Source organism: Tetrao urogallus (assembly GCF_951394365.1).
Source record: "Tetrao urogallus genome assembly, chromosome: 18".
In the NCBI taxonomy this organism is placed as follows: domain Eukaryota; kingdom Metazoa; phylum Chordata; class Aves; order Galliformes; family Phasianidae; genus Tetrao; species Tetrao urogallus.
Window position 1 is genome coordinate 568,549 of NC_136831.1, and position 25,256 is coordinate 593,804.

The window sequence follows — 25,256 nt, forward strand, 5'->3', positions numbered from 1 at the left end:
AACACTGATTGCAGATTTGGAGTAAAATTCCTTTGGTGTATGTACCCTGCGTGAGCTGCTCTAAATGCTTCTTGTTCCTGTGTTACAGGAACGGAGTCTTATCCAAAGCAGACAGGTTAGCCTGTGCAGGAGGTTTATCCTGGCCTCCATACAGCTCTTTGGACAGTTTGCTCCTTGCTCCATTCTTGATGGCACGTTTCCTTCTACCAGGCTACCTGACCTATCTACTGTCATTATGTTGGACTCCAAGCTGCCCGGTACCTTTCACATGGACGAAGTGATGCAGGCTGGGGACAGCAGCCATATGAAGCAGTTAAGAGCCTTGCAGCAGACCCTGTCCTGCAACGAACCGGTCAACATCCAGTTCACTTCAGTAGGTGCTGCTGTTTGCTCCAAGGTTGTGCTTGGGTTCCTCAGAGGGGATGCAGAGAAGACTCTGTTGGATGCTGAGCTTCCTTTGCCTAATGTTCTCTTTGACCAAGCCCTGGTTCTGCCTTTTTCCTCCTCTGCTGCAGAACACAGGAAGTCTTCTAGGGTTTCCTCTTTCTACTTCTTGCTGCTCAGCCCTTTGTCAGGAGTTGCCATGTGAATTTTCCAGCTGTAGCTGAGCCATTTTTTCTGCCTGGTTTGGGACCGAGTGCTGATAAAGGGAAAAAAGTAAAAAATCCCATCTCTCAGGGAGGGGAATGAAGAGATGGAGTGTGAGGATTTGTGCCTGGGAGCTTGCCTCAAAGAACGCGTGCCCTCTGCAGAGGTGACCTCATTGCAGAACGCTCTTTGCCTTTCAGGGGACAACAGGGAGCCCCAAAGGAGCCACGCTGTCTCACAGAAACATTGTGAACAATGCCAACCTGATCGGGGTGAGGCTGGGGATCACAGAGCAGGTGGGTCCTGCAGGGAGCAGGCTTGGGCTGTGCTCTCGGTGCCGCTGAGACTGAATGTGCAGGGAGCTGCTGCTTGCTGTGCAGGGCAGGGCGCAGGGCAGGGCGCAGGGCAGGGCGTGCTGCTGTGCAGGACGCTGCAGGATGCTGGCTGCACAGAGCTGCCGTGCTGGGGTGGGACGTGGGGCTCTGAGGGCTCTGTTCTGCCTGGCGGCTCAGGCTTTGCTCGGCCTTCCCTGTGCCTGCAGATGGAAGCACGGCCCTCGCTTTTCCCACGTGGAGTTTCACTGAAATTGCATTTTAGATTCATGAGAAGCTTTTGTTGTTTTATTTTTTCTAAAAAGTGTTTCTGTAGGGGGAAAATGGTGAAATGAATTGCTTCTCATCTTGGTGAATACTTATTTCGAACAATTGCAGAGCTCTAGATGTTAGCTTTGGATTCTACTGAGTGAGGTTTTAATTTCTTTTACATGACTTCATTTTGTGCCATGTTTACATGACTTCATTTCGTGCCATGTTTACGCTCCCGTTACTCTTTCCAGTATAAGATCTTGTTGATGTTTTCTGTTTTTAGTTCCTCTAAGGAATAATGAAAGGCAAATCTTTTCTTTTGAAGTTCTGCAGTGGCTATTTCTCACAGTATGGCTTTGATTAAAAATATATTTATATATAATTTTAAAAAAAGATTTTTTCAATCAGAGCCTTTCTTGATCTTAAAAACAAAATTAATAGCATGCACCAAGTCCTGCATAATTCTGCATGTCTGAAGCAGCACTGCCGTTCTCTGGTCGGGTATATTATAATGTAACAGCAATACCAGCCTAGGAAGTGCAGCAAGGAAAAGGCATTGCAAGAATCCAGAATGAAATCTCGATAGGAAAGATGTCCCAAACTAATTAAGCGTAGCTTTTAATCTGATGGGAAGAAAGGTGAATTCCAGAATTCGGGCCAGTTCCAGAGGAATCGGCAGAGTTCTGCCGGGGCTCCGAGGAGCTGGGCTCCGGGACGCGCCCTGCCGCTCACCGCCTGCCTCTGCACCCAGGACCACCGCGTCTGCATCCCCGCGCCCCTCTACCACTGCCTGGCGTCGGTGGGAGGCTGCATGGTGTCGGCGCTGCACGGCTCCTCCTGCATCTTCTCAGCCCCCAGCTTCGAGGGGAAGGCGACGCTGGAGGCGGTGTCTCAAGAGAAGTGAGAGTCGGCGAGTTCTCCCTCCGGGAGCCCGGCGCCCTGCGGCGGAGCTTTCTGCCCTGCCTCCCCTGCCGGGCTGCTGCTCGTGCTTCCTGCCCACTGCACAGCGGCAGCTTTGCTGCTCTGTTCTTACAAAGGCTCTTCAGAAGGCACTGCTCTACTTGGGAGCTTGCCGCACATTTTTGCCCCCCGAGCATAAGGGCATGTTGGGTCACTGCAGGGATTGTGCAGAACCACATCCTGGTTTGTTGCTGCCGGCGTGTTTTACACGTAGCCCCCATCGGTCCCTCAGCATCCATCCCTGGTAGCATTTCCAGGTTGTGCTTCGCGTGTAACTCGTTGGAAACAAAGCAGTTACAGCTGTGTGTATGTACACGTGCACAGGCGTACATTTAATGTGTGCATCTGTGTCTGTGCGCTGTGTGGGGCACACGTGATGTGCCCTGAGTGTGACAGAGTGGGGCATTGGGCTCCAACTCTGCAGCTTTGCCTTTTCTCCCCCTTCTGAAGATGCTCCTTCTTATTCGGCACGCCAACCATGTTCATAGACATGCTCTCCCAGCCGGACTTTGACTCCTACGACCTTTCGACTCTGCGGGGAGGTAAGTCTGGCAACTCAGGCAGAAAAGGGAAAAGCCCGGTGAAATGGTCTCTGCTTCCCTGCTGGGAGGTTGTGTTCAGCTCTGTGTGCAAAAGGCTGCTCTGCAGGGAAATGCTGTGTTGTGTGAGCCGTCTATTTGGTGCTGCATTTTGTTTCCTTGGGATTTCCTTCCAGAGCTACGTATATTTAGGGCTCTTCTTTCATCCTAAAGCAATCCAAGGGGGGACTTATCTGCCACGGGCCGCCGCCGTGGTAAGCTGGGAAGCCGGATGGTGCTCGGCTTTTCTCATCGCGAGCCACCACGGGGTGGCAGCAGACGCTCTGTGCTCTGAGCCGGTGCGTCTGTCAGAGCTGTTCGTCGTTTCTCTGCCCAAACTTTCCTGCCTGTTTTTAAAAGACACTCGTATGACAACTTCTAACACGTGCTGAAGGATTCTCTCTTATCTCAGACGGCCTCAGCACAACAGCTGAAGGAGGGAGGCCATCTGCCCTTCTGAGGCAATGGCAGCAGAGAGGAGACGGTGCTGGGGCGCAAATAAACACCTAAGCAGATTTATCAGCTCTGTTATGTGAAAAATGATCCTTGTCTTGTCTTGTCTTGTCGTGCAGCAAAGCCTACGCATTACTTTGCTTTCTCGCTGTCATCCATCCTAGGGCACATCTGAACAGGTGGGGATGCGACCTGTCCTCCCCAGAGAGGTGGTCCATAGCAGGAGGAAAGGTTCTTGTTTTTCTGGTGGTGGTGATCTATGGGCGTGTTTGTTCTGCAAAATCTGTGCCTCTTTCTGCTCTCAGTCTTTCCTTTTCTGGAACCGTAGCTTGGACTAAGAATGTGCTACAGAGTTTATTTTCCTAACAAGTGAGCTCTGCCAACCCTTAATTCATTCAGGCAAACTGGTTTTGCTGCAGCCTTTGCTTCTGTATACGTACAAATAGAAAGTATTTTGACAAGAACCAGTGTATCCCAAAGGTCTCGCCAGCATTTCAGTCTGAGTGTGCAGAACCTTCTGAGGGACTGCTGCTATGAATAAACACGCAGTTTCTGAGACAGCCATCTTCTCCTTTCTCTTGCAGGAATCGTTGCAGGTTCCCCTGTTCCCCCCGAGATCGTGAAGGTGATTTCAACAAAGATGCACATGCCAGAGATTGTGGTGAGTTGTGGCTGCTGTGCAAAAGCTGCAAGAGCTCTTTGTTGTGGCCAAAACACGAGATGGGGCACCTCTGGGCAGCAGCCGCGCCAGAGCTGCTGCGGTCAGGTAGTGGAACGTGGTGTGAGGCCGGGCTGGGGAGAGGCCGCGCAGTGGGGCTGGGAGGGGGGAATTGTGCCTGCTGTCCTCTGGGGCGCCTGGGCAGGCAGCCTGGTGAGAGACACTTCATGGAGTACCAGAGGCCGAACTTCCGTTGGCGTGTTTCAGATTTTGTAAACCCTTCCGTCTCTGCACGTGCTGCAAGGACGAATGACTTTGGGAGAGGAGTTTGTGGTTCGTTTGGGTGTGGGGGTTGCATTGCTCGCTCTGCTGGGAGGTTTCTTCCTCCGCCCTGGACGGCGCGCAGATACAAAATCCCACGCGTGCTGTGTGCCCGAGAGTCTGAGCGTGGGAGCGGTTCAGTCCATGCGTGGCACCAAGCGTTGCTCTGTCAGACCCACAGCCTGTGCTGCAGCACCTGTTCTTCTGCGCCGTCGCATTTCCACGCACCCCCTGTGGGGGGCCATCGGCCCGTGGGGCGCTGGGGCCTGGGTGATGTTTCACTGGTGGGTCTGAAGGCGTGCGGTGTGTCGCCCGTGCCCCCACTTTGTGTTTGAGTCCGATTTCACTCTTTCTCAGGTACTGTGCAGCATTGCATCGGGGTGGTTTGTGCCTGCGAGGGAATGAGCCAAAAAAGAGCCTTTTTGTTTTACTTTAACAGAAACGAATTTCACCTCGGTGCCGCATTGCTTGCAAACGCTGAGGAAGTGCACTGTTGTGATGGAGGAGCACATGAGTCAGGTTAGGCTGTTATTATTGGCAGACCCAGACCTTGCCAGGACTGGGACATTTATAGGGATGACTGCATGCTCTGGAAAGGACTGGGAGAGTCCAGGGCATCTGTCCTGAGCCGTCTGAGAAGCGGCCAGAGCTTTTTCCTGGATACGAAGTCCTTCATGAACACCACAGGCAGCCTTGATGCCATTCCCTGGACTCCAGTAGGTGACGGATGCCTATTTTTATAGTGGGCCTGAGTTTAACTTTACGGAATATTTCCAGACATGACCACAGCTGCCTGGGACTCGTTATATGCGTTCCTGCTTTGTAGAAAAAGGGATGATAAGCCCCTCCCCTCACAAGCAGGCATCCTGCCCACAGGATAAAGAGGATTAAGTCTATGTTTGTACCACCAATCTCGTGTTATCTCCCATCCCCAGCCCTCGGACAGACACCGGGAGACTTGTTGAGTTCATCTTTGCAGCGAGAGCTTTATACAGAAGATGTACATAAGAAAATATACAATTTGATTTCTATATAGGAGACAGAGGAGTTTTCATCCTCTTGAGGGTCATTTACACTCAGTTACAGAGGAATAAATATTTTTTTACATACATTTATATAACTCTTTAGGATTAAAAAACACAGTTAAGATGCAACCGTGGCGTTGTAACAGCCATGACAATAAACCACAGTCATCCTGGTGTCCTGCTGGATCCTGTGAGCAGGGTGAGGAGGGGTGCTGAGCAGGGCAGCGTGCTGCACGCCTCCTCCTCCTGGGCATGCGTACATCTTGGTAGACCCTCAGAGTGGGAGGGAATCCAGTCTTCAGCTCGCTTCAGCTCCGGGCTTTCCCAGCACCGCTTCACTCAAGGGTTTCTGTCTGGCTTAGGGAAGTCGCTGCCTTTGGGAGCCAAGGGCAGCTCTGCCTCAGGGCCGCCGGTTCCTGGGCACTGCTGCACCTGCCATCCTCGGCCCTGGCCTGCAGGGATCCCCTCCGGGGGAAGAAAGAGGACCGCACGGGTTGAGACCAATCTTCCTGGTCAAGCAGCTGGGGAAGAACGCTTCTGCCTTCCTATTGCTTCCTATTGGAAGGGGAGGGACAGAGGCAAACTGCTTGATCTGGGACGTGGGTTCCGTCGCCTCTGGGAAAGATGACTGTGCTTTACCGGCAGGATCTAGGTTAGCTCTCAGTATGGTCATGCATCGTTTATTTTTTAAAATGCCTCTTTTAAAGTATATAGATGTTGGAAAAGAGCGAAAAGGTGGATTCCATCCTGCAATCAGCAGAGAAGCGGGGATTCGGAGGAGGCTGGAGGTGTTCAGATATATCAGCTATGTTTCCTGACAGATAGGAGAAGCTTAAGGGAGGACTCGGAGGTCAGTAGTTTTCTGATGATTGGGGTGACCGGTCACCAGGACAGGCCGTACCGGGTCCTGCTGGGAAGAAGAAAGGAAAATCCCACCTTTAGGGGCATCTTTAAGCGCATCATTAAACTTGGAGCTTTTGTGCATTTGTTTTTTGTTGTTTTTTTTTTTTTTTACACCGTGTGTGAGTGAAGCCTACAATTGAAATAGAAGCACTAGAACTCAAGAAGCCACCACCAGTTCCCACGATGGAGGAGATGCATCAGTCGCATCTGCAGCCTCTGATGCCAACTTGCTGTGTGTCTCCAGTTTCACCTGAAGTGTTCGAGGCCGGTGGGCGCTTCCTTTGTAAGGGAAGAAACCCGCGGCGGGGAGAGAAGAGCAGCTGGAGGGGTGAAGAGCGGTGAAGCTGCAGAGCAGGCGGACTTTTAGGAACTGCCAGACAGCCTTTCATCTGACACGTGGCTCCTGGACAGTGAGAGAGCCACCGTGCCTCTGAAAGCCTGAGAGCTGCGATCTGGGAAAGCTGCCCGCCTCTCGAGAGCTGCGCAGTGAACTCGGGAGCTTTGTATCCCCTACAGTTGTGTTGGAACGGATTTGTGTGCTTGCACTGTGGCTCTTACACCTGAAGGTACTGAGCTTTGTCTTCTGCAAGACTGGGGTAAATTGGTTTTTATTTCATTAACGTTTATAAATTTTTGAGAGTGAGCTGGGCCAAAGGTGCAAAAGGAAAACCAGCTATTATTGTCATGGTTTTCTTACTGTTTTCCTAGAGGAGTGAGCCGAAACCGAGTTCAGGCAGGGAGAGAAGAAGGTGAAGTATTTAAGTATTGTGGTTTAGAAACCAAAGTTTTTCCGTCTCTGCTCAGAACTTTATCCACCCTGTATGGAATGACTGGTATTTCCATCTCTAATCCATAACGTCTCTGGCACTGCAAGATAAATTATCACTTTAGGAAGGCTCAGAGCTGCTGGCATAATCCCTGACACTTCAGGCATAAATTTATCTTCTCCATCCTGTTGTGCATCTCCTTAGGGAACAGGGGCCAAATGGCCTAAGTGGGCCTTGGACTTGGAGTCCTTTCCCTTAGCAAAGGGCACAGCGCATCGCAGGGTCACTGTGCTTTACTTAGCAAATAAACAAAGGTCCCTTTCCCGAAAGCTTACACATTTTCAGGTTGATCCAAACCCGTACACACTCCAGATCCAGTCCTGGGATGAGGAAAAGCAAAACACTTGGGCTGAGCTGAGGACAGCTGTGGCTTCCTCGCTACTCTTTGCTCTGAATTTAGAACACTCAGTAGTTCCCAGCTGTTGGAGGTGTTTGTGTGACGCTGTTCACAGTTGGTGTTTGGACTGGTAGATGTCAGTAAGCCCATTGCTCAAGGGAGAGCCGGCCCTGTCTCCTGAGTCACCCTCTGGCCCAGAGCGCTTTATGCAAAGAATATTTTTGCAAAGATCCTTCCTGTTCTGGGACATTCATTTGGAGGCACCAGCCCTTGTTTTTCTAAATACCTGAGTGTCTCGGATGGGAATGGCAGTTATTGAAAGGCAGGTGCTGCTCTGGGAACTGCTCCCTATGGAAGACATCTATTTTCATATGGAAGGTATGGGCTGGGTGGCCTGGGGCCAGACTCCTTAGCTGTGTCTTGCCCTGGTTTTCAAACCAGACCTGGGAGAGCCTTCACTGGGACGCAAGGAGGAGCATCTCCAGTCGATTAGAAAAGTAAAGTCTGTGTTATTCCACCCCAGGCTGGCAGTGGGCTAAAGCCGCCCTTGATTTGACACTGAATTACATGTTTCACCCTTCCTTGCTGTCCCAGGCCTGTCGTTAGGTCTGTGTTTGTTTCAGGGGCTGACTCCATCCCTACTGCTCCGGGCAGCATCTCTGCTCCGCGAGCCTGTGGAGTCCAGCACGGCCAGCGAGGGCGAGCAGCTCTGATGGGATGTCAGCTCAACCTCCTCGTTAGCGACCTCTGAGCCAGCAGCCCTGTGGCATTGTGCACTGGGGCGTGCTGTAGGTCTGTGCAAGCAGTGACTACAATCTACCGCTAGGAATTGGTTCTGCGACCCTCTTACGTGCTTAATGGCGGCTTCCCTTCCTGGACCTCTTGGTGGGCAGCTTGCAGGTGCGGAGGGCAGGGGTGTCCCTGATGGACTGCCCCCGGTACTGCGCCGGCGTGGAGCACGTGTCCTCCGTGCGGGTGCGATTGGCTTTCAGCCACCTGGGGGGAGAACACAGGAGCTTACAGGAGGCTCAGCTGCGGCCGCGCACGGAGCCGGCGGGCCGAGCGTTGCCTTCTGCCACCTCCTCCTGCCCCACGTGAGCCGGGGGGCCCCGAGGAGACCGCAGGCGATGAGGGGAAGGAAGGCGTGCGTGGCCGCGTACTTGCGCAGATGTGCCAGCTGGCAGTTGCAGTGCCAGGCGTTCCTGGAGAGCGTCAGGGTCTCCATCTTGTCAAAGGGGAAGTTGCGGGGCAGCTGCGTCAGCCGGTTGTTCTCCAGGTGTGCGGCCTTCAGAACGGTGACGCCGGCGAACGCGTTGTCTGCAAACTGAACACAGAGGTTTGTGCTGAGCAACACCAGTTAGGGAAGGGGAGATGCTGTGCTGGGTTCAAAGCTTGAGCGTTCCACGAGCGTGGAGGCAGCATGTGTGAGGAATGGGGAGCCCTGGTGGGAGCTGCTGGCAGTCTGCTGCCTGAGGAGAGCTGCAGCCCAGCTCCACGTGGGGCTCCGTTTGAAGCTACGTTCCTAAGTAAAGCCAAAGCGGGCGGCCCTCTTTCTGTTTTGAGCCATACATCCCTGTTCTTAATGAAGCTATTTTCTTACTATCCCTTCCCAGGCTGGACACCCGCCCAGGGCTGCTGCCTTCCCTGCCGTGGGGCGGCTGAAGGAGGCAGTGTTTGTGGCTGGAAGGCCTGTGGGCTTTGGCAGTGCCCGCCGGCTCCGGGTGGAAAGTTACACTTGGATCAGAGCGCTATAGAAACAGAGGCAGGTTTCCAGCCCCTCGGCCTCCTCTGGTTTTTCTCATTTCCAGGGGGCTGTTTGCAAGGTGTGCTGCGAGACCTGTCTGTTCCTGATTGACGGGCAGGCTTTCAGGGAGAGCTGAAGCTTTGCGTGGCTGTGGACCCTGCTTCACAGCCCTCCTCGATCTTTTCCTTCAGGTTCATCTCCGTTTTTTCTCAGCCAATAGTTACTCAGATTGGAAAGTTTCTTTTTGAAAGCAAACCTGTCAACACCTGGGAGATGCTGCGTTAGGGACAGGGCAATTGACAGAGCTCCTCGTGGCTGTGACAAACCATTCCTCCCCCTTCCTCAAAATGGGGAAATTTTCTCAAAACTGCTGAGAAGAGATTCAGCAGGTCTGCCAGGAGGCGCTGCGGGTCAGCACCGGGGCTTCCCTTTGTGCAGAGCTCACACGCCGTCACGCTGCTGGGACCGCTGCGCTGCGACCAGGCGCTCCAAGCTGAGAGAGCTGACAGAGGGAAACGCGCTATTTGAAGCTGTGAACTTCTGCAGTCTTCCAAATTAAGCAACACCAGATAAATTTAGAGCTTCGCTAAGAAACTCCCCGAGTACTGTAGCTGTTGGGCGGCCGCAGTGCTGGCTCTGGGAGCTGATCTCAGTGCTGTGCTGATAGCAGAATTGCTCGCCGTTCCTGACTGCCCTGGCCGTGTTCTGGTTTGGACAGAGGAACGCTGGCTCTCAGCTCTCGTTCCTCTCCCAGCCCACGAGTAGAGGCAGCATCTGCTGGGAACAGCTGCTGTGCTTCCTGCCACAGCGTGCCTTTGTGAAGAAACTGGTGAATTTCCTTTTGTTTAAATTGAGAATTACTGCTGTAATTTCTTTTCCAATGAAGAGAGGATGTGTGCAAAGCTTGCAGGTTCTGCACTACCTTATTTTCTGTTGATTCATGCAGTGTGTCCTGGCCCATGTGATATGGCTTGCAAGTGGTTGGGGAAAGGGAATTCTGTGGTGCAAAGAAGCCTGAGGGCTCTCCTTGTTCCACTCGGCACCATCTCTGCTGTGACAGCTTCATGTGAACAGTTTTGCACTTGAACATCTTGAAAGCTTTGCAGACATACAAGAAAAAGCTAGGGACGGTGATTTTATGGAGAAGGAAGAGCTGCTGTTAAGATGTCAGCAGCATTTAAAGTATTTGGTAGGGATTTCCCAGGCTGTGTGGCTTCTGTGACCAGGTGCATGCGGGCTGCTTCGGAATGGGGCATGCTGAGGTTTTGGAGAGACAACTCTGAACTTGGCTCATAGGCTAGAAAACTAAAACTTCACGTATCTAGATGCTCCTTTGTTGGAATCAAGAACACTGAATTCTCTGGAGCATCACATTTCCTCAGCACAAGACTTGGAGCCTACAGCTGGTATGACACCTACATTGGAGCTTTAGATTTGTGCGTGATGGGAATCATGCAACCAAAAACTGGGTCTGTGGAAGTGATGCGACCACGTGTCGAATGCTTCCCTAGAGAGGTCAGTACGTTGATTTAAGTGTTGCATTTAGTTACCCCCGTCCTGGAGACATTGGATCTGAGAGTAGACGAGGGATTAAATGCTGACTGGGTGCTGTCAAACTGCTTTGGCTAGTGTCAGTCTGCACCTGGGCACGCTGTGACTCCAGCTTCTGAATTTTCTTTATTCCCTGTGGAAACTCTGGTGTGGTCTGTTTCTGGTAGCTTTAACAGCTTTGTTCTTGTACAGATAGGTGATACCATTTGAATTGCTTTTTGTTACTAAGAAATTCCATGTTTCTTCACGTCTTCCTGCACATAGTGGGTGTTGCTCTGCTTTGCTGTCCTGCCTTACCTGGATGCACTTTGGTTTTGGGCTTCACAGAATCACAGAATCGTAGGGGTTGGAAGGGACCTCCAGAGACCATCGCGTCCAACCCCCTGCCAAAGCAATTCCCTACACCAGATACTGGCACTCCTGGCAATGCGCTGTGCCAGGGAGAGCTGTCCTTCCCTGCAGAAGATGCCCCCCCTTCCAGCCATGTAGGTGCATCTCGGATGTCAGGCTGCCATAGGGTGCTGCTCTTCTTGCACTGTGCTAGTTTGTGTTCTCGCGCTTCTACCTGGCATTTCAGAGGTCCTAATGTGAGTTATTCCCTGAGTACGATGCTTCTGCCTATGGATGCTTTCTCACAGGAAAAGAAGGAGGTTGCTTTTCCAGGACGTATGAATATTCCTTCTCCACTCTGGCGGGAACAGACCCCCTTTGTAAGATGCTGCAAGATTTGCTTTTGAGAGAGCATCAATAAACAAACCTTTCTTTATAATGTGTAAAGTTTGAAGGCACGGTGGAGAGGTGAAGGTGAAGGTTCACATGTCTGCCTGTCTGCAAGGCATGAGTGAAAAACTGCTTTTGATCCTTGGAATCTCCCCCTTCCAGACAGCAACAGGCACTCAAGCTGAACAAAGGAGACAGAGCAGTTCAGCTCTTCGATCCCTTGTGTACAGGGCAGATGCCTCGTGTCTGGGATGATGGAAGGTTGCTGACTGTCCTGGACCACCCCAAATACTTTCTCAGTAACTGGTGTGACCTCCAGCTCTGGAGCACTGCCTTTCCAGTGAGCTTGACCAGCCCCAGATAACTTGGCTTTGCATAAAGCAGCCCACCAACAGGCTGGAGCACAGCTCTCATCCCTTGCTTGGGCTACGTATGGTTTTCCTGCAGCTGGCAGGTGCCTCTCTTCACGCCGGCCTGGATCCCCCCTCTCTGCAAACTGCAGGAGGGGCAAAGAATTGGCAGCTTTGCGAGGGAGAAGAGAATTGAGCCCTCATACACAGAGGAAAGGCAAAGAGAAAGGACTGACCTTTTTCAGTTTCATGTTGTCCAGGTGGAGAGTCTGCATGTAACGCCCAAAGGACTGGAAAGCGTTGTCTGGAATCACCTCGATTGGGTTGTGGGAAAGCTTCAGCTCCTCCAGCACTCTCAGCTTGCTCATTGCGCTCACAGGATAGCTGCTCAGCTGGTTCTTGTCCAGGTGGAGGACAGCGAGATTTTCAACGTCCTCCAGGGCCCCGGGCAGGAGGTTGGTGAGGGAGTTGTCAGAGAGGAAGAGCCAGCGCAGGTCTTTAGCGCCACTGAAGACCCCCGCTTTCAGCTCCCGGATTTTATTGCTGCCTAGGTGCAGGATGAAGAGATTGACAAGAGGGGAAAGGATCCCTTTGGATAAGTCTGGGATCTTATTCTGGTCCAGGTACAGGTAGGTGAGCTCAGAGAGGTCATCAAAGGCTCCCGGCTTTATGACACTGATCTGGTTGTCGGTGAGGTAGAGGTAGACCAGGTTCTTGAGCCCTCTGAAGGCTCCGGCTGAGATCTCCTTGATCCGTGAGCTCTGGAGATGGAGGGACACCAGCTTTTTCATGTCCCGGAAGCCATTGGTCGGCAGGACAGGGAAATTGTTCTTCTGCAGGTTGAGAAGCCGTGTTTGCTCAGGCACCTTGGGGATCTTCTTCAACCCAGCATTGTCACAGATGACGTGCTGCAGGTCCCCGCCGTGGCAGTGGCAGCTCGGGGGACACGCTTGCACCACAGAGATGAGGCAGGCCAGGAGGCTGAGGACACTGAGGAGGCAGCCTGACCGATTCATGGTCAGGTCTGGAATCGGTGTGGTGGGAAGAGAAGAAGCGGGAGGAGGAGGGAGATGGGTAAGAGAGAGAGAGTAACTGGGTTTGCAGCATGCTGAACACAGCCCTATTTATAATGTTATTAAAAAGCAAAATCCCTTCCCACAAACCGCAGGCAGCAGCCAGTTGGAAGCAAGTGGCTTTGGGAACTTACTGTGAGCTTAACCCCTTGGCACCAGGCAGAGGAATGTCCTCTGTCCTGCCGGGCTCCACTGCAGAAGTGCCTGCGCAGAGGTAGTTTTCCTCTCTGCAGCAGGGGGGCAAATGGTCAAGAGGAACAAATGCAAGCCTGCTCCGTGAGAAATCTCTGATCCCTGCTGAGCCATGCAGGGCCCAGGTTTACCAGTGAAAAGCAACCTATTTTGCTTGAATGGAAGCCTTAGGATGGCACAGCAAGGAGCACTGCTGCCCTTCAAACCAGCTTGCACTAAAGCTTTCAGCCAGCTCCTGGGCTGCATGTTGGCCTGGGCTGTTGTGGGGAGATGCATTTTTTCCTGCTGTGGCAGAGGAAAGGCTCTGGAGGATCTTGTTGATTTCAAAGGAGTTTGCTTGAGAAGGGACTGGAGGAGGTGTGAGAGCTGTGGTGTCATGCTGATGGTCAGCACTGTAATTGCTTTTGCAGTGCAGAATTTTAGTTGAAGACCTTCAGATCTAGATGGCACCTAGGAATTGGCCAAGAAAGGGGAGCGAAGGGGTTGGTGATTTCTGCTGCATCTTTCTATGGAGGTGGAGGATCCAGGGCTGGTCATGGTCAGGAGATCTACGTGTGAAGGGAATTCTCAGCACGTGGCAAAGAGGAGCAGAGATCATTGCCTTCCTTTGGGGGATGGAGCAATGGCAGAGACTGCAGGGAAGTGGTGAGGTGTGATACTAAGAGAAGATGTGCTTGGTGGTGGTTCTTACTGCACGCCTGGCTTAGGTGAGGTGGATGGCAATGCCTGAGGCTCTTGGGGTGAAGCTGGACAGGGAAAGCCATGGGCACTGGAAAGGAGGTGGTGAAGCTGCAGAGCAAGGAAGTGACTGCTGGAGCAGGAGCGGGGCTGCGCTGGTGCATGTCTTGCAGCAGCAGTTGCAGGGAGTTGTGACATGGACAGGATGTTCCTTGCAGATAAAGCAAAGCAGTTAAAAGCCCCAGTGCCTGCTGAGGGGAGTGAGAAGGGAGAGATCCAGGAGTTGCGGGGTGGGGTTTGGATGTGGAACATTTTGAACTGATTTCCAGCCAGTTCCTGGCTGTAGCAAACAGCGGAGAGCCGAGCACATAACTGTGAGCTTGTTGAGATTTCTGCTGCTGAAGCTGGATACAGAGCCCCAGTGGAGCTTTTGCAGAGGCGAGACAGTCTCAAGAAAGGGAGGAAATCCAAGGGCTGACTTAGGACACAGACTGGCTTATTCACAGAGATTTCTGGGTTTTTCCATTGTTGCAGTGAGGAATTAGCCAGCGCCACTGAGCATGCTCCAGTGTTATGCAAACGGCCTGGCAGCCTCAGCTCGGAGCAGCAGCTGTCAGTTTAAATGGCGTTTTCAGTGCATGACTTATCTGGGGGGAGAGAGGGGGCTTCTGGGGTGTGAATGTAGGTTCTGATGAGCCTGTGAGGCAGGTGGGATTGGCTACACGGTGATGTCATGTGGGACCTCAGTGCAAACCAGGCCATGTCACTCTTCCAATGTTTGTTTGTGTTGACGTGCAACGCCCTGCTGTAGAGCAGCTGGGGCCTCACCACCGCTTCAGCATGAAGCCATTCCTCCTGCCTCCCCAGAGATGCCCTGCTGTGGGACCGCCGGGCTCATGCTGGAAATAAAGGTGAGAGGTGCTTTTGTTTGTGTCGCTGCAACGACTGGGCACAAAGCACGCGCTGTGGTCACTGGAGCATCACTTCTGTCAGAATCTGCGAGTCAGGAAAAACGGGGTGCACAGAGGAACCCTCAGACCTGCATGAGAGTGGAAAAGGAAAAAAAAACCAAAAAACCCTCTAAAACATCATCGTCTTCTTTCCACTGACTGATTCTTCTCTGAACGGATTCAACTGCCTTAGTCTTAACCTGACCCCATTTGTTCAGCAGTTCCTGAAAGTTGAGCACCAGCTCTGCTGAGCAGGAGCAGCTGAAGGTGTGCTTTAAAAGTCAGCCGGCTTCTGTTGGATGCTGGCGCTGGTGGTGTATCTGTGCTTCCCTCCTGACTGCAGCTAATGTTTGGTACTTGGTTTTCCCATCTTCTCCCAAAAGAAATACTGGCCATCACTGTACCATTTATGCAGAAATCTCTGCTAGCCTGAGTCGGACTGGCCCTAAAAGATGCGAGGTCTTTGCAAACTCTGTCCATGACTACATCCCACCCGTGTGTCTCTGGAACGAGACCCCTTGCAGAGGTTAGGCTGTACAAACCTCAAGCCATCCTCTATTCTTTTTTCCTCTGAGAACAAATTTCACTTTATTCTCTGTTCACTGGCTGAGACTGTGGGTTTTTGGGGCCAGGGAATTTCTCCCGGCACAGATAAGGGTGCTATGGCCAGAGAGGTCAGGCCCAAGCTTGGGTAAGACCTGTACTGTCCTTGTGAAGGTGCCACAATGCAGCTGCCCCCACGCTGTGCCGGTGCAGGGTGGGGAAACGCAGCGAGGGCTCCTGCCAGCCTTGCTGGTGCCGCAGAGCTTTGGTGGATGCTGTGTTCCGACGGGTCCTGCTGCGGGGCGGCAGCGGGGCAGGGCTGCCAGGGAAAAGGCGTCTGCTTCTCGGCTCCATTTCTGCAGGCACAGATGTGGAATAAAAGGAAGTTCTTTCCCCTAATGGTTTTGATTTCCAGGCCTCGGTGAGCGCATTCCTGTGGTGGGAGCCGACTGGCATCTGCTGCGCCTGGCACCTGGCCTGGCGGCCGGAGGGGCCTCTGGGCTCCGTGCTGCTCGAGTTTTGAGCTGCTTGAGTTTAGAGCTGCTTGCTGACAGCCTCTGGCCTGCCCACACTGGGCTTTGTAGCCCAGGGGTGACTCAGGCTGGCCGGCGATCGTACAGTGATCCTCAAAAGCTCAGCCAGGCTCTGCTCGTGGCTCGCGGGTGGCTTGGAGTCCAGCGCTGACAATGGCAGCAGTGTCGGTGCTCCTGCTGCAGGGCAGGATGCCGCAGGGCTGGGAGCATCCAGCCCCAGACCCACAGCTCCCCAGGGACCTGCGCTGCTGGGACGGGGCAGAGGAGCTGGGATTCTTCTGCCTCCTCTCTTTCTTAATTGATTAACAGTTAGCAAACATTCCCGTGCCTGGTAATGGGAGCCCTTGGCCTCCCCTCCTCTCCTTCTTGGAGGCGATGTGGGCAGAGCAAATAAATACAGGTTTTGAAACTGTATAAATATAGATTTGGGGTGTTGCTTTGGTGTTGCAGGTCAGAACTGTTTTGATACAACATTGGAGATGGTCTTTTCCATGTGTAATCTTTATTTTTGTTAGTATTAACAATTCTGGTGTACTGAAATTGCTACACGTACACTACTCCATGTGAAAATATTCTGTTGCTTCCTAAAGCCTGACTGCAGCTTTGAAGGGGATCCAGATCTAGTTTTGTACATCAGTGCAGATCAACAGTTGCCCTCTCGGGCTCCAGGCTCCCCTTCTGGCTGGAAAAGGGCGCTCAGACAGCCTGGGGAGGTGCCTGGGGACTTTGGCTGTCCCCCATTTACAGCTGAGCTTCTGTCTCTCCCTGGCACTGGGTGCTGGTGGCAGAGGGTGCAGGTGATGCTCTGCGACATTCCCTGGCATGGAGCAGTGTTTGAAGAGCCAGGGGGACGGGCAGCAGATGGGGTGCAGGTGCTCCATCTCCACGCAGTCCCAGAGAAATCCTGGCTTTCAGCAATGTGCAAGTAACCCATCAGCAGCAGTGGTATTTGAGATGAGTTCAGACCCATCTTATTGCTTTTATTTTATGTGCTCGAAGGATGCTTTTTGCTGAGGACGAGGACCTGGCCTGTTTGTAGAGCTGGATGAGGTGGTGGTGGGTGCACCTCCTTCCATCTGATGGTTTTCTTCCACTGTAGCGTGGCCTCCACCCATTGATACGTTGCCAGTTTGGCTCCAGTTGATGTCCACCCACTCCTCCCTCTCCCATCCACCCTTCCCTTCTCTCTGATCCCAGTGACTGCTGCACGATGCTCTTGGCTTCTTCCATGTAACTCACCCTGCCCTCACCACTGCCCCAGCCATGCCGTGTGCACCCTGCAAGCCTGAAGCCCCCGGGAGGCTCAATGAGCTGGCAAGCAGGTGGCTTTAAAGCTGCAAAGCTGTGGGAGCATGCTGTGAGAACATTTAAAATGATGACTTTGTATATGGAATGAAAGCAATGAGATCCCAGACTGCCAGCCACGTCCCCAGTGGAGACTGAGCTCCCCAGGTCTGCGTGGCTGTTGCTCTGCACCTAGCATTTTGGACAGTTTCCTTCTCTCACAGCTTTGAGCATTTGGATTCTCCCCACCCAGTGTTTTTCCTCCTTTGCAGGGCCTCTGTCTCTCTGTGTTCCCTCTCACCTTTTCCTTATAGTTCCACTTTTCCTAAATGCATCGGCAGCCCAGCACGAGGGGTGAAATTAATTCTGCAGCAAAGGCCTTTTATCAAGCTGTCGGTAGAACACCAACTAACTGCACCCGCCTTTGCTGGTTGCCACTGGGCAGTGTTTCTGAAATGCTGGCTGGGCCAGGGAAATATTTGCAAGCTCTGAGATTTCATATCAGCCTGGAAAGAAGAGAAGCAGGTTTAACCCAGCTGGTGAGGAGCAGCTCGTGCAGCAGTGGCTGTTTGATGGCCAGGGCCATTTTTCAGTGGCCGCCTTCTGGCCCAGGCAAGCTGGGTTACCCTTTTTGCATTGGTCTCCTCCTGAGGCGAAGCCATTGCGTGCAACAACACAAAGCCAGTGCTTTGGGCACCTGATATTTTTGGGATCTTTTAAAGCCCCATCCAAACTGGGAATATTTGGCAGCTCTTCGTGTGGGGAGGAATGCCAATGGGGGCCACCCTTGGAGGTTTGTCCTGTAAAACCTGCTTGTTTGTGTCCTGGCGTTTTGACACAAAGATGGTACTGTTGCTGTGGTAGGAAATGAAATCTCGTGTGACACAGGCTGGACGGGATCAGGAGCTGTTTTTGCAGCGGCAAAGTTGACCTGGAGGTTCAGGAATATTCCAATACAACTTGTGGTCATGGGACAGCTCTAAAGCAATGAGACACGTGGCCCAGAGGATGGCAGAACTCGGGGATGGTGATGGTGAGCAACTGCATGAGGAAAGATAGTTGCTCGGCGAAGAACAATTTGCATCTGGCTGCTAAGGAATGGGCTTTGGTGGGGAAATGTGAGACAAAACATCAGCGTGGCTTTGGGGTAACGAGATCCATCGTGTGTGTGACAGTGGGCAGGGCTCAAAGAGCTGCTCAGAGTCCCTCAGCGCATCTCTTGGGTCGTCAGGCTGCTTTCTGGTGTTCATTATGCCTCTTTGAAGTCTGAAAATCCCTATTATTTCACGGTCAATTTGCTTCTCTTTTCTGAGGCCATTATTGTCTTCAGCGAAGCCGTTTCTGTACATTTTAGTTCCAGCCCTGGCATCGTTCTCCAGCGTGGCACAACCGGATGGTGCTGATGGGCAGCGTGAAGCTCGGCGAGGCCCTCCTCAGCCCCGGCCTTCCCCTCCACGTCCCCCCAGTAGCCCCAGCGCTGCCGTCAGCCTGCTCCCTGCAGCCTTTCAGAGCTGGGCGGGAGGCAAGGGCTGTTCTTATTGCCGCCGGGTGCTCAGGGAGACCGAGGAGCACGGAGCTGACGAGCCTCGCTCCAAGTGATGCGGTGCGCAGGCGGCGTGGTTGGGAAAAACCCAGGGTCCTCAGTGCCCCTGCTGTGCCCACCAGATCAGCCTGCTTCCCAAATGTTTACTGAGGAGACTGGACTCCGATTGTTTTTACTTTTAATTTTTAGACTCTGCCTTCCTCAGCCTGTTTTGCCGATTCCGCAGTGGCCGCTGTTCAAACAGCGCCAGCAGGAAATGTTTTTGAAATGTGCTTTAAAAAACACAGGTCTGTTAAGATGTTCTTTTTATTCCCAGTTTAGACAGACTTTGATTCACAAAGAATGAGTCTCTTGTCAGTAGCACCGAGCTCGGCAGCCGCTGGTCCTGAAGCTGTCCTTGTCGCTGCTGAAGGCAGGGCTGCTGGGCGCTGGGGGTCATCGCAGCCCTCACAGTGAAAGAAGGCTTTAAAGTCGATTATGTTCTGTACTTTCATAGCTCCTCTCAGAGCCGAGCGTCCGAGCTGGGCTCCCTGCCACCTTTAAAGCTTTGCTTTGACACTAGATATAGCTCCAGTGGAAATTATGGATCTGATGCAGAAATTATTGGGTGAGGTTTTCTGGACTGAAATGTACAGAATGACAAGGCTGGATGAGCCTAAGTGTCCCGCTGGGCCTTGAGAGCTATGAATCTTCGTGGATATCTCTGAACTTAAAATCGGTTTTGTGGAAGTGTGGTTTCATCTCGTGCCGGAGTTGAGCAGAGGAGCCCTGGGAGGAAATGCCACGCGTCGGGTGAGGGGAGGACAGCACAGCTCTGCCGAGACCCAGGCTGTGCAGATGAGGGAAACCACTCAGAGAGAGACGGTGTCTGAAGAGAGGAAAAAACAGAAGTAACAGAAGTACAGAGCACCGCCGCAGGGAAAGGCAGGACAGGGGCTGGAGCTGGGCGCCCTGAGCTGCGCTGCCCTTGGGCCGGCTCGGGAAGCACGGGTTTCCTTGGGTCTGCTTGGGCACGGGGCTCCCGGCAGCACCAGCCGTGCCACCTCTGCTGCTGAGGTGTGAGAGCATCATGGGGACGCGGCGCAGCTGAGGCGCAGCTCGGGGCACACAGCTGTGCTGAGCCGCCAGGCAGCCGGAGCTGCAGCCGTGTCCTGCGAGGGGCTGCGTGCTGCTGCCTCCAGTTAAACCCGGGGAGCGATGGGGAGCGGCAGAAAGGGTTGACTCAGGGCTTGGCCGGGATCCCGGGCCTGACGCTCCAATCCATCCAGCAAAGCAGAAAAACAAAGGCGTGTGGATTTTTAATAAGTGTTTAAGATTTTGGATTTATGTCTCGTCAATCATTTGATCCAGCCACAGGACCCGTATTAGTGGGTGGAAGAGAAATCCTTTCTGAGCATTCAGCTCTGCAGGTTTCCTCCCTGACTGCTAGGCTGTCATTATGTCTGGTAGGAGAAGCCTCGTTACAGTCGCAGTTTGCACCAGATGGTTCCCGTGGCATCCTGGAGATGATCTCCAGATTCCTGGCAAAGAGGCTCCCGCAAATCTGCAGCTCGGGTTTCATGCTGACCCGCCGCAGTCAAGTGAGCACATCAGATGTGACGGCAAACTGCACCCAATGTGAGCTGCTTTGGCAGCTCGGAGTCGCAGAGTGCCAAGCTCTCCCACCACTATCATGTGGGGCCTGCTGGGGATGCACACATAGCTTGCTTGGATGCCTTGCCACGGACCTTTGTTGAGTCCCTGATCAGCTTTGAGCACAGTGCCTGGAGCCTGGTGAGGTCCGTGCAGAACTCCAGTGGTGTCAGTGTGCCCTTGCAGCAGCAGTGCAGCCCTAAAGAGAAGGAACACGTTGAAGCTCTGTGGATCAGAGCTGCTCATGGATCAGACTTTGAGGCTGTGGTGGAGGAGGGTGCAGATGTTTTCTGCCTTGGCCCTTCCCTAGCTGTGCTTTCCCAACAAAACACCTTCTGGGGATGATGGGCGACGTTCTAAGTGGCTCAGAGAGTGGAGAAGGGCTCCAGCATGTCCCACTGGTGGCACAGTGCTTACAGCAGCTGGAGACCGAGCAGCAGTTGCAGTGTGGTGCTGTCAGCTGTGGGTCAGAACTGCCCTGAGCGCTTCCTTCCTGGCTCCCGACGAGTTCTCCAGCACCACACCGGGCACAATGAGCTGGAATTTTCCTCCGGAGAACTGACCTTCAGCTGAGGTGACTCAGAGCCCGCCGGTGGGATTAGTGCTGAGGGAGGGTTAGCAGCAAGCAGCTTTTGTCCTGCTGTGAGGCTTTTGGTCTGTAAGTGCAGCTGCGCTGAGCGCTGTGCAGCCTCGTGATGTCTTTAGGAGGGTTATGGGAGCTGATGTCTGCACAAAAGGATCTGGAGCAAACAGCCACGCAGCGGGGCACGTGGTTTCCCACTGCTGGCTCCAGGGTTTTATCCAAGTGATTTTTTCTTTGCCCTAAGCTGTAGAAGATGGAAGGTGAACTCAGCACCTTGCGTGGATGGCTGCAAGGGCATGCAGGCAAGTTCAGCATGTGGCAGAGGTGGCAAGGAATAAACAGGGCAGGGCTTGGGAAGGCACACGGGGGTTAAAAAAGAGGAGAGCGGGCCCTGGGGTCCTCCAGGAAAAGCAGCTGGTTTGTCAAAAGTAAATGACAGACAAATTGCCTTGGGCAGCAGAGGTCTGGAGCAGGGCAATGGTGAGGCTACGGTCTCAGTGAGAGCTTTTGTAGCCCTTGTGCTCCTGGAGTCTCTCTGGCAGGAGCGACTGGAGAGCCAGGAGAGCACAGCGCTTGCTTGTGGCTGGAATGGCTGCTGATAACATCCTCCTCCCGCCCCATCTCCTTGTGGCCATCACTCACTTCATCTTTCCCAAGGCTGGAGCTGTGCTCTCTTCCTCTTGAGGCACGTTGCTGCTTTTGTGATTGCAGGTTGCCTATGGGACCACAGAAAACAGCCCTGTCACCTTCATGGGATTCCCCACTGACTGCTTCACCAGAAGGGCCGAGACGGTGGGATCCATCTTGCCCCACACGGAGGTGAACATGAATCCTCCCCACTTGCTCCAGGTCTTCTCTGCTCCTGGAGTTGCTGCATGCCATAACGTTTGGCTCGGCTCCCCAAAGGCTCTGCTTCTCTTCCACTGTAGGCAAAAATTGAGGATCCAGAAACAGGGAAGCCTGTGCCTCTGAACATTCCTGGGGAGCTTCAGGTCCGTGGCTACTGTGTCATGCTGGGGTACTGGAATGACTCTGCCAAAACGCGTGAAGTGATCTCTGATGATAACTGGTACAAGACTGGGTGAGTCTGGAAAGCAGCCTGCTCCCATGTCCCTCCTGGATGGGGACGCTGCACGGGGACGTATGTGTACATGAATGGTTTAGCTATGCTTTCCAAAGTAGGGAAAACTGGCCAGAGTTAGCCTTCTGATCTGTCGGTTCCTCTCCATGAAACTCCAAAACAGCTCTCAGCAAGCTGCTCCTGGAGTTGGAGATATTTCCTTGGTGTGACTGTGCTTCCTCCAAGAGGCAGAGCGCTGCAGGCACGCAGCAGAGACAAGGACAGGGACAGCAGGAGTCTCCTTCCCCCGAGCCCTGACGATCGTAGATGCTGCCATGACAGTGTCTGCCTATAGCAGAAACTCTCTGATCTCTGCAGGAGTTTCTTCCGTGTGTTTTAGTGGCAGCTCACCGTGACCTTCCAGGCAGTCTGATCTTGGCTCCAGGTTGATGGGTGAACCAGGTGCTGTTCCACCCAGCTGGGGCAGCACTTGGGCTGCGGTGTCATTGCAGGGACATCGCGACCCTGGATGAGCACGGCTACTGCAGAATTATAGGCCGCTGCAAGGACATGATTATTCGGGGAGGAGAGAACATCTATCCAGCAGAAATTGAGCAGTTTCTCCACACCCACCCCAAGATTGAGGAGGTCCAGGTGAGCAGGAGGGAACGGGGCTGGCTGAACAGCGGCGGTTTATGGAGATGAAGAACCTGTACACCAGGAGGCTTGGGCCTGCAGCTGGCCCCTGGCTGTCCTCCCCCTTTTTCAGCTTCTTTAGTGCAGCATCGTTCTGCAGCTGGTGGGGGCAGGAATGGGGTGGGCAGAGCTTCTGGGTTTTTCTTTTCAGCGTTGCGGGCACACAAGTTCAGACAAAATCTTTGTGCAACAGTTTCACATCTGCAAAGCAGTGACTCATTCTTCAGTTTTTAAACTGCCTGTCCACTTTCATAATGCTCCCTGAAATTCTGACTTGGAAAGCAGTCTGCAAGGACAGCTCTTACTGATAATTAACTACTGCACTCCTAAATCAAAAAAGACTCCTCCAGCAAATCCCTGGAGATGAGGAGTTAGACTTAGTTTTATCTGCTCACAAGACAGAAATGATGTGCAGCATTGAGCAGCTGCTCCCAGTCTGCTGGGATTGTTTTCCTCCATGTTTTGTGCCAGACAAGTTTCCCCATAAATAAACCAATTGTTCAGTAAGTGTTGTGCTTGTGCTAGGCTGGAACGTCTCCTTGGCACAGCCTGCTGCAGATGGGATGCAAACCAGCCTTGTCTATGCAGTTCTTAGGGCTGTGTGTCACTGCTCCGGACTCAAGGGTCGACACATCTCGGGTTCTGAGGCACTGGGCAAGGCAGGGATGGCAGGAGGACTCGTGTGAAATGGCGTGAGACAACTTCAGAGATCAGGCTTGGGAGGCCCCCCTGGAGTGATCTGATCTCGTGGCGTCACAGGCAGTGGTGAACTAAGCTCTGCCTTTATAAGGGTTCCAAAGAATCCATTAGTTCTATTTCATCCCTCTCCTGCTGTTTCATCTTGAGAACACAAAGCAACTGAAGCAATTTCCCAAGTCTGTTGGTCATGAAACCTATTGCCCCGTATTTACAGCTGGGGAAACAGAGGCACAAAATGAGATGTCAGCTCCCCTCCGTTCTCACAGAGGCCCGGCTGCCCTGACTCAGCCCTGACCTCAGTGACTGCAGAACCAGAGGAAGGCGCTGACGTCGGGTGCCCATCCTGCTGTGCCACATTTCCTCCAACAGACGGCAGAAGTCCTTCCAGGAGGGTTTGGTGACTCACAGGAAGCTCTGGCAGGCTGTTTGTGGCACCCAGTGCACAACTCCACCCCGAGCATCCTGCGGGGGTCAGGGCTGCGACACCCTGCAGGCACAGCGAGCTGCTGGGGGGACGTCTCCAGGCTCACACGTCCTTCTGTCCCCTCCAGGTGGTTGGAGTGAAGGATTCGCTGATGGGGGAAGAGATCTGTGCTTGCATCCGACTGAGAGCTGGGCAGAGCTGCGCAGCCGATGACATTAAAGCTTTCTGCAAAGGGAAGGTGCGTTCCGCTCCTGTGTGCCCCGCTCCAGTGTGCCCCGCTCCAGTGTCCTGCCTGGCCACCATGACCAGCAGCAGCTGGAGGGCTGCAAATGCAGCGGTGCAGCTCCCCTGGTCCCCGCAGCCCCGGTTTAGCTGTGGATGCTACAGGCAGCTGTGCTGCGCCGCTGCTCCTGGCAGGTTGTGGAGCTGTGGCTTTCTCTTCCCAGATCTCCCATTTCAAGATCCCGCGCTACATCGTGTTTGTGAGTCAGTACCCACTCACTGTCTCAGGCAAGGTAAGAGGGGCTGTGGGACGAGGGACGCCGTGCCCTGCCGTGCTGTCTGAGCCTCTGCACCTCTGCTTCGTTTCAGATTCAGAAATACAAGTTGAGAGAGCAGATGGAGAAGCACCTTCAGCTCTGAGCTCAGGAAGGAGAATAAAACAAGGGATAAATTGGACTCGCTGCATCCAGCCTTACGTCTCCTTTTCACCTGTGCCTTGTGACAAGCAGTGGAGGGCTTCTCTCCCTGCCCTTGGACTGATGGCACTTTCATGCTTATAGAACAGAGAGCCTTTTTTTGCAGCTAGCTTTGTTTCTTTGCCAGAAGAAATACTGCGTTGTGAGGAAAAGATGCTTACTTCTGGAACTGTGTCCTGTTACTCTAAGACTTCACGAAGGTTGCAAAGTCTTGTTTCTCCTTGAGCAACTTGGCTTCAGCCATTTCAGAGGGCTTTCTGGGCCTGAACAGATGCTGGTAACATACTGTTCCTATTTCTACTGATATTTGAAGTCACAGCAGCCTCACCTGGTTAATGCCTTCTCTGCTTGGGTGCTGTTGGGATTCATAGGGCGTATAAATCACCCAGTGAAGTGAGCACTGATAGACTTGAGATGAAGGGCAGAGGCTTTAGGCAGAAAGGCTTTCCGTCAGAAGTGGCTCCCCACAGCTGGCTGGAAATACCAGCCCTGTTCCCAGGCCTCCCAGGGGCCTTCTGACCAGCAAATAAAATTCTCCAACACAGACTTAATGGTGTTTATTTTTGTTGCTTTGCATAAGACAGACAGTAAGCAGTGTACAGAAATACCAAACTTTCTGTCCCGTGAGAAGTGCAAAGCAGAGCAAACAGGGACAGCGTTTTTACGGGAGTTTGGTGCCTCCCAACCATGAAACACCACGACGAGAAGCTGAAGAGCAGAGCTCCTTCCCCCTCCCGTCGAGTGTCCCACACCAGCTGGGCTGCAGATGACATTGCAGCCAACTCTCACCAACCTCTTTCTGTCTCCTGGAGCCGCTGAGGAGCGGTGGTGCAAAGGGGGAGCGAGGAAGTGTCAGCAAAGTCGCTGTTCTGGCTCTCCCAGCTGGGCTGTGGGCTCTACCCATGGAAGCAGACCTCAATGAGATGACCATTGTTCGTAGGCGCTTCCTGAAAGAACAGACCGTGTCAGCATCCTACCTTGCAGATCTGTGCCCGCAGTGCTGTCGTAGAGCTTTCCACACAGTGCAGCTCCGCTCAGTGCCTCCACCTTCCCCACGCCGCCTGCGGGC

At 53.1% G+C, this 25,256-nt stretch overlaps 2 protein-coding genes across 2 annotated transcripts in view; one reads left to right on the forward strand and one right to left on the reverse strand.

The window, feature by feature from the left end:
• The window catches only part of ACSF2 (acyl-CoA synthetase family member 2), a gene marked incomplete at both ends in the record, with an annotated part of 35,040 nt that extends 10,909 nt beyond the window's left edge, over nucleotides 1-24,131 (forward strand). Inside the window, 11 exons of the mRNA XM_079544245.1 lie at nucleotides 211-373; nucleotides 789-884; nucleotides 1,924-2,072; nucleotides 2,583-2,674; nucleotides 3,748-3,824; nucleotides 21,322-21,429; nucleotides 21,540-21,691; nucleotides 22,183-22,324; nucleotides 23,617-23,727; nucleotides 23,936-24,004; nucleotides 24,081-24,131. Coding sequence (XP_079400371.1) covers nucleotides 211-373; nucleotides 789-884; nucleotides 1,924-2,072; nucleotides 2,583-2,674; nucleotides 3,748-3,824; nucleotides 21,322-21,429; nucleotides 21,540-21,691; nucleotides 22,183-22,324; nucleotides 23,617-23,727; nucleotides 23,936-24,004; nucleotides 24,081-24,131 — 1,210 coding nt within the window. The remainder of the gene's footprint in view (nucleotides 1-210; nucleotides 374-788; nucleotides 885-1,923; nucleotides 2,073-2,582; nucleotides 2,675-3,747; nucleotides 3,825-21,321; nucleotides 21,430-21,539; nucleotides 21,692-22,182; nucleotides 22,325-23,616; nucleotides 23,728-23,935; nucleotides 24,005-24,080) is intronic.
• Nucleotides 8,089-12,680, reverse strand: CHAD (chondroadherin; the record flags this gene model as incomplete). The annotated part of the gene is made up of 3 exons (XM_079544165.1): nucleotides 11,836-12,680; nucleotides 8,395-8,558; nucleotides 8,089-8,230 (listed from the first exon to the last, which is right to left on the reverse strand). The coding sequence occupies exons 1-3, from the start codon at nucleotides 12,613-12,615 to the stop codon at nucleotides 8,089-8,091; spliced, it is 1,086 nt and encodes a 361-aa protein (XP_079400291.1). The 5' UTR covers nucleotides 12,616-12,680.
• Nucleotides 24,132-25,256: the final 1,125 nt, after the last annotated feature.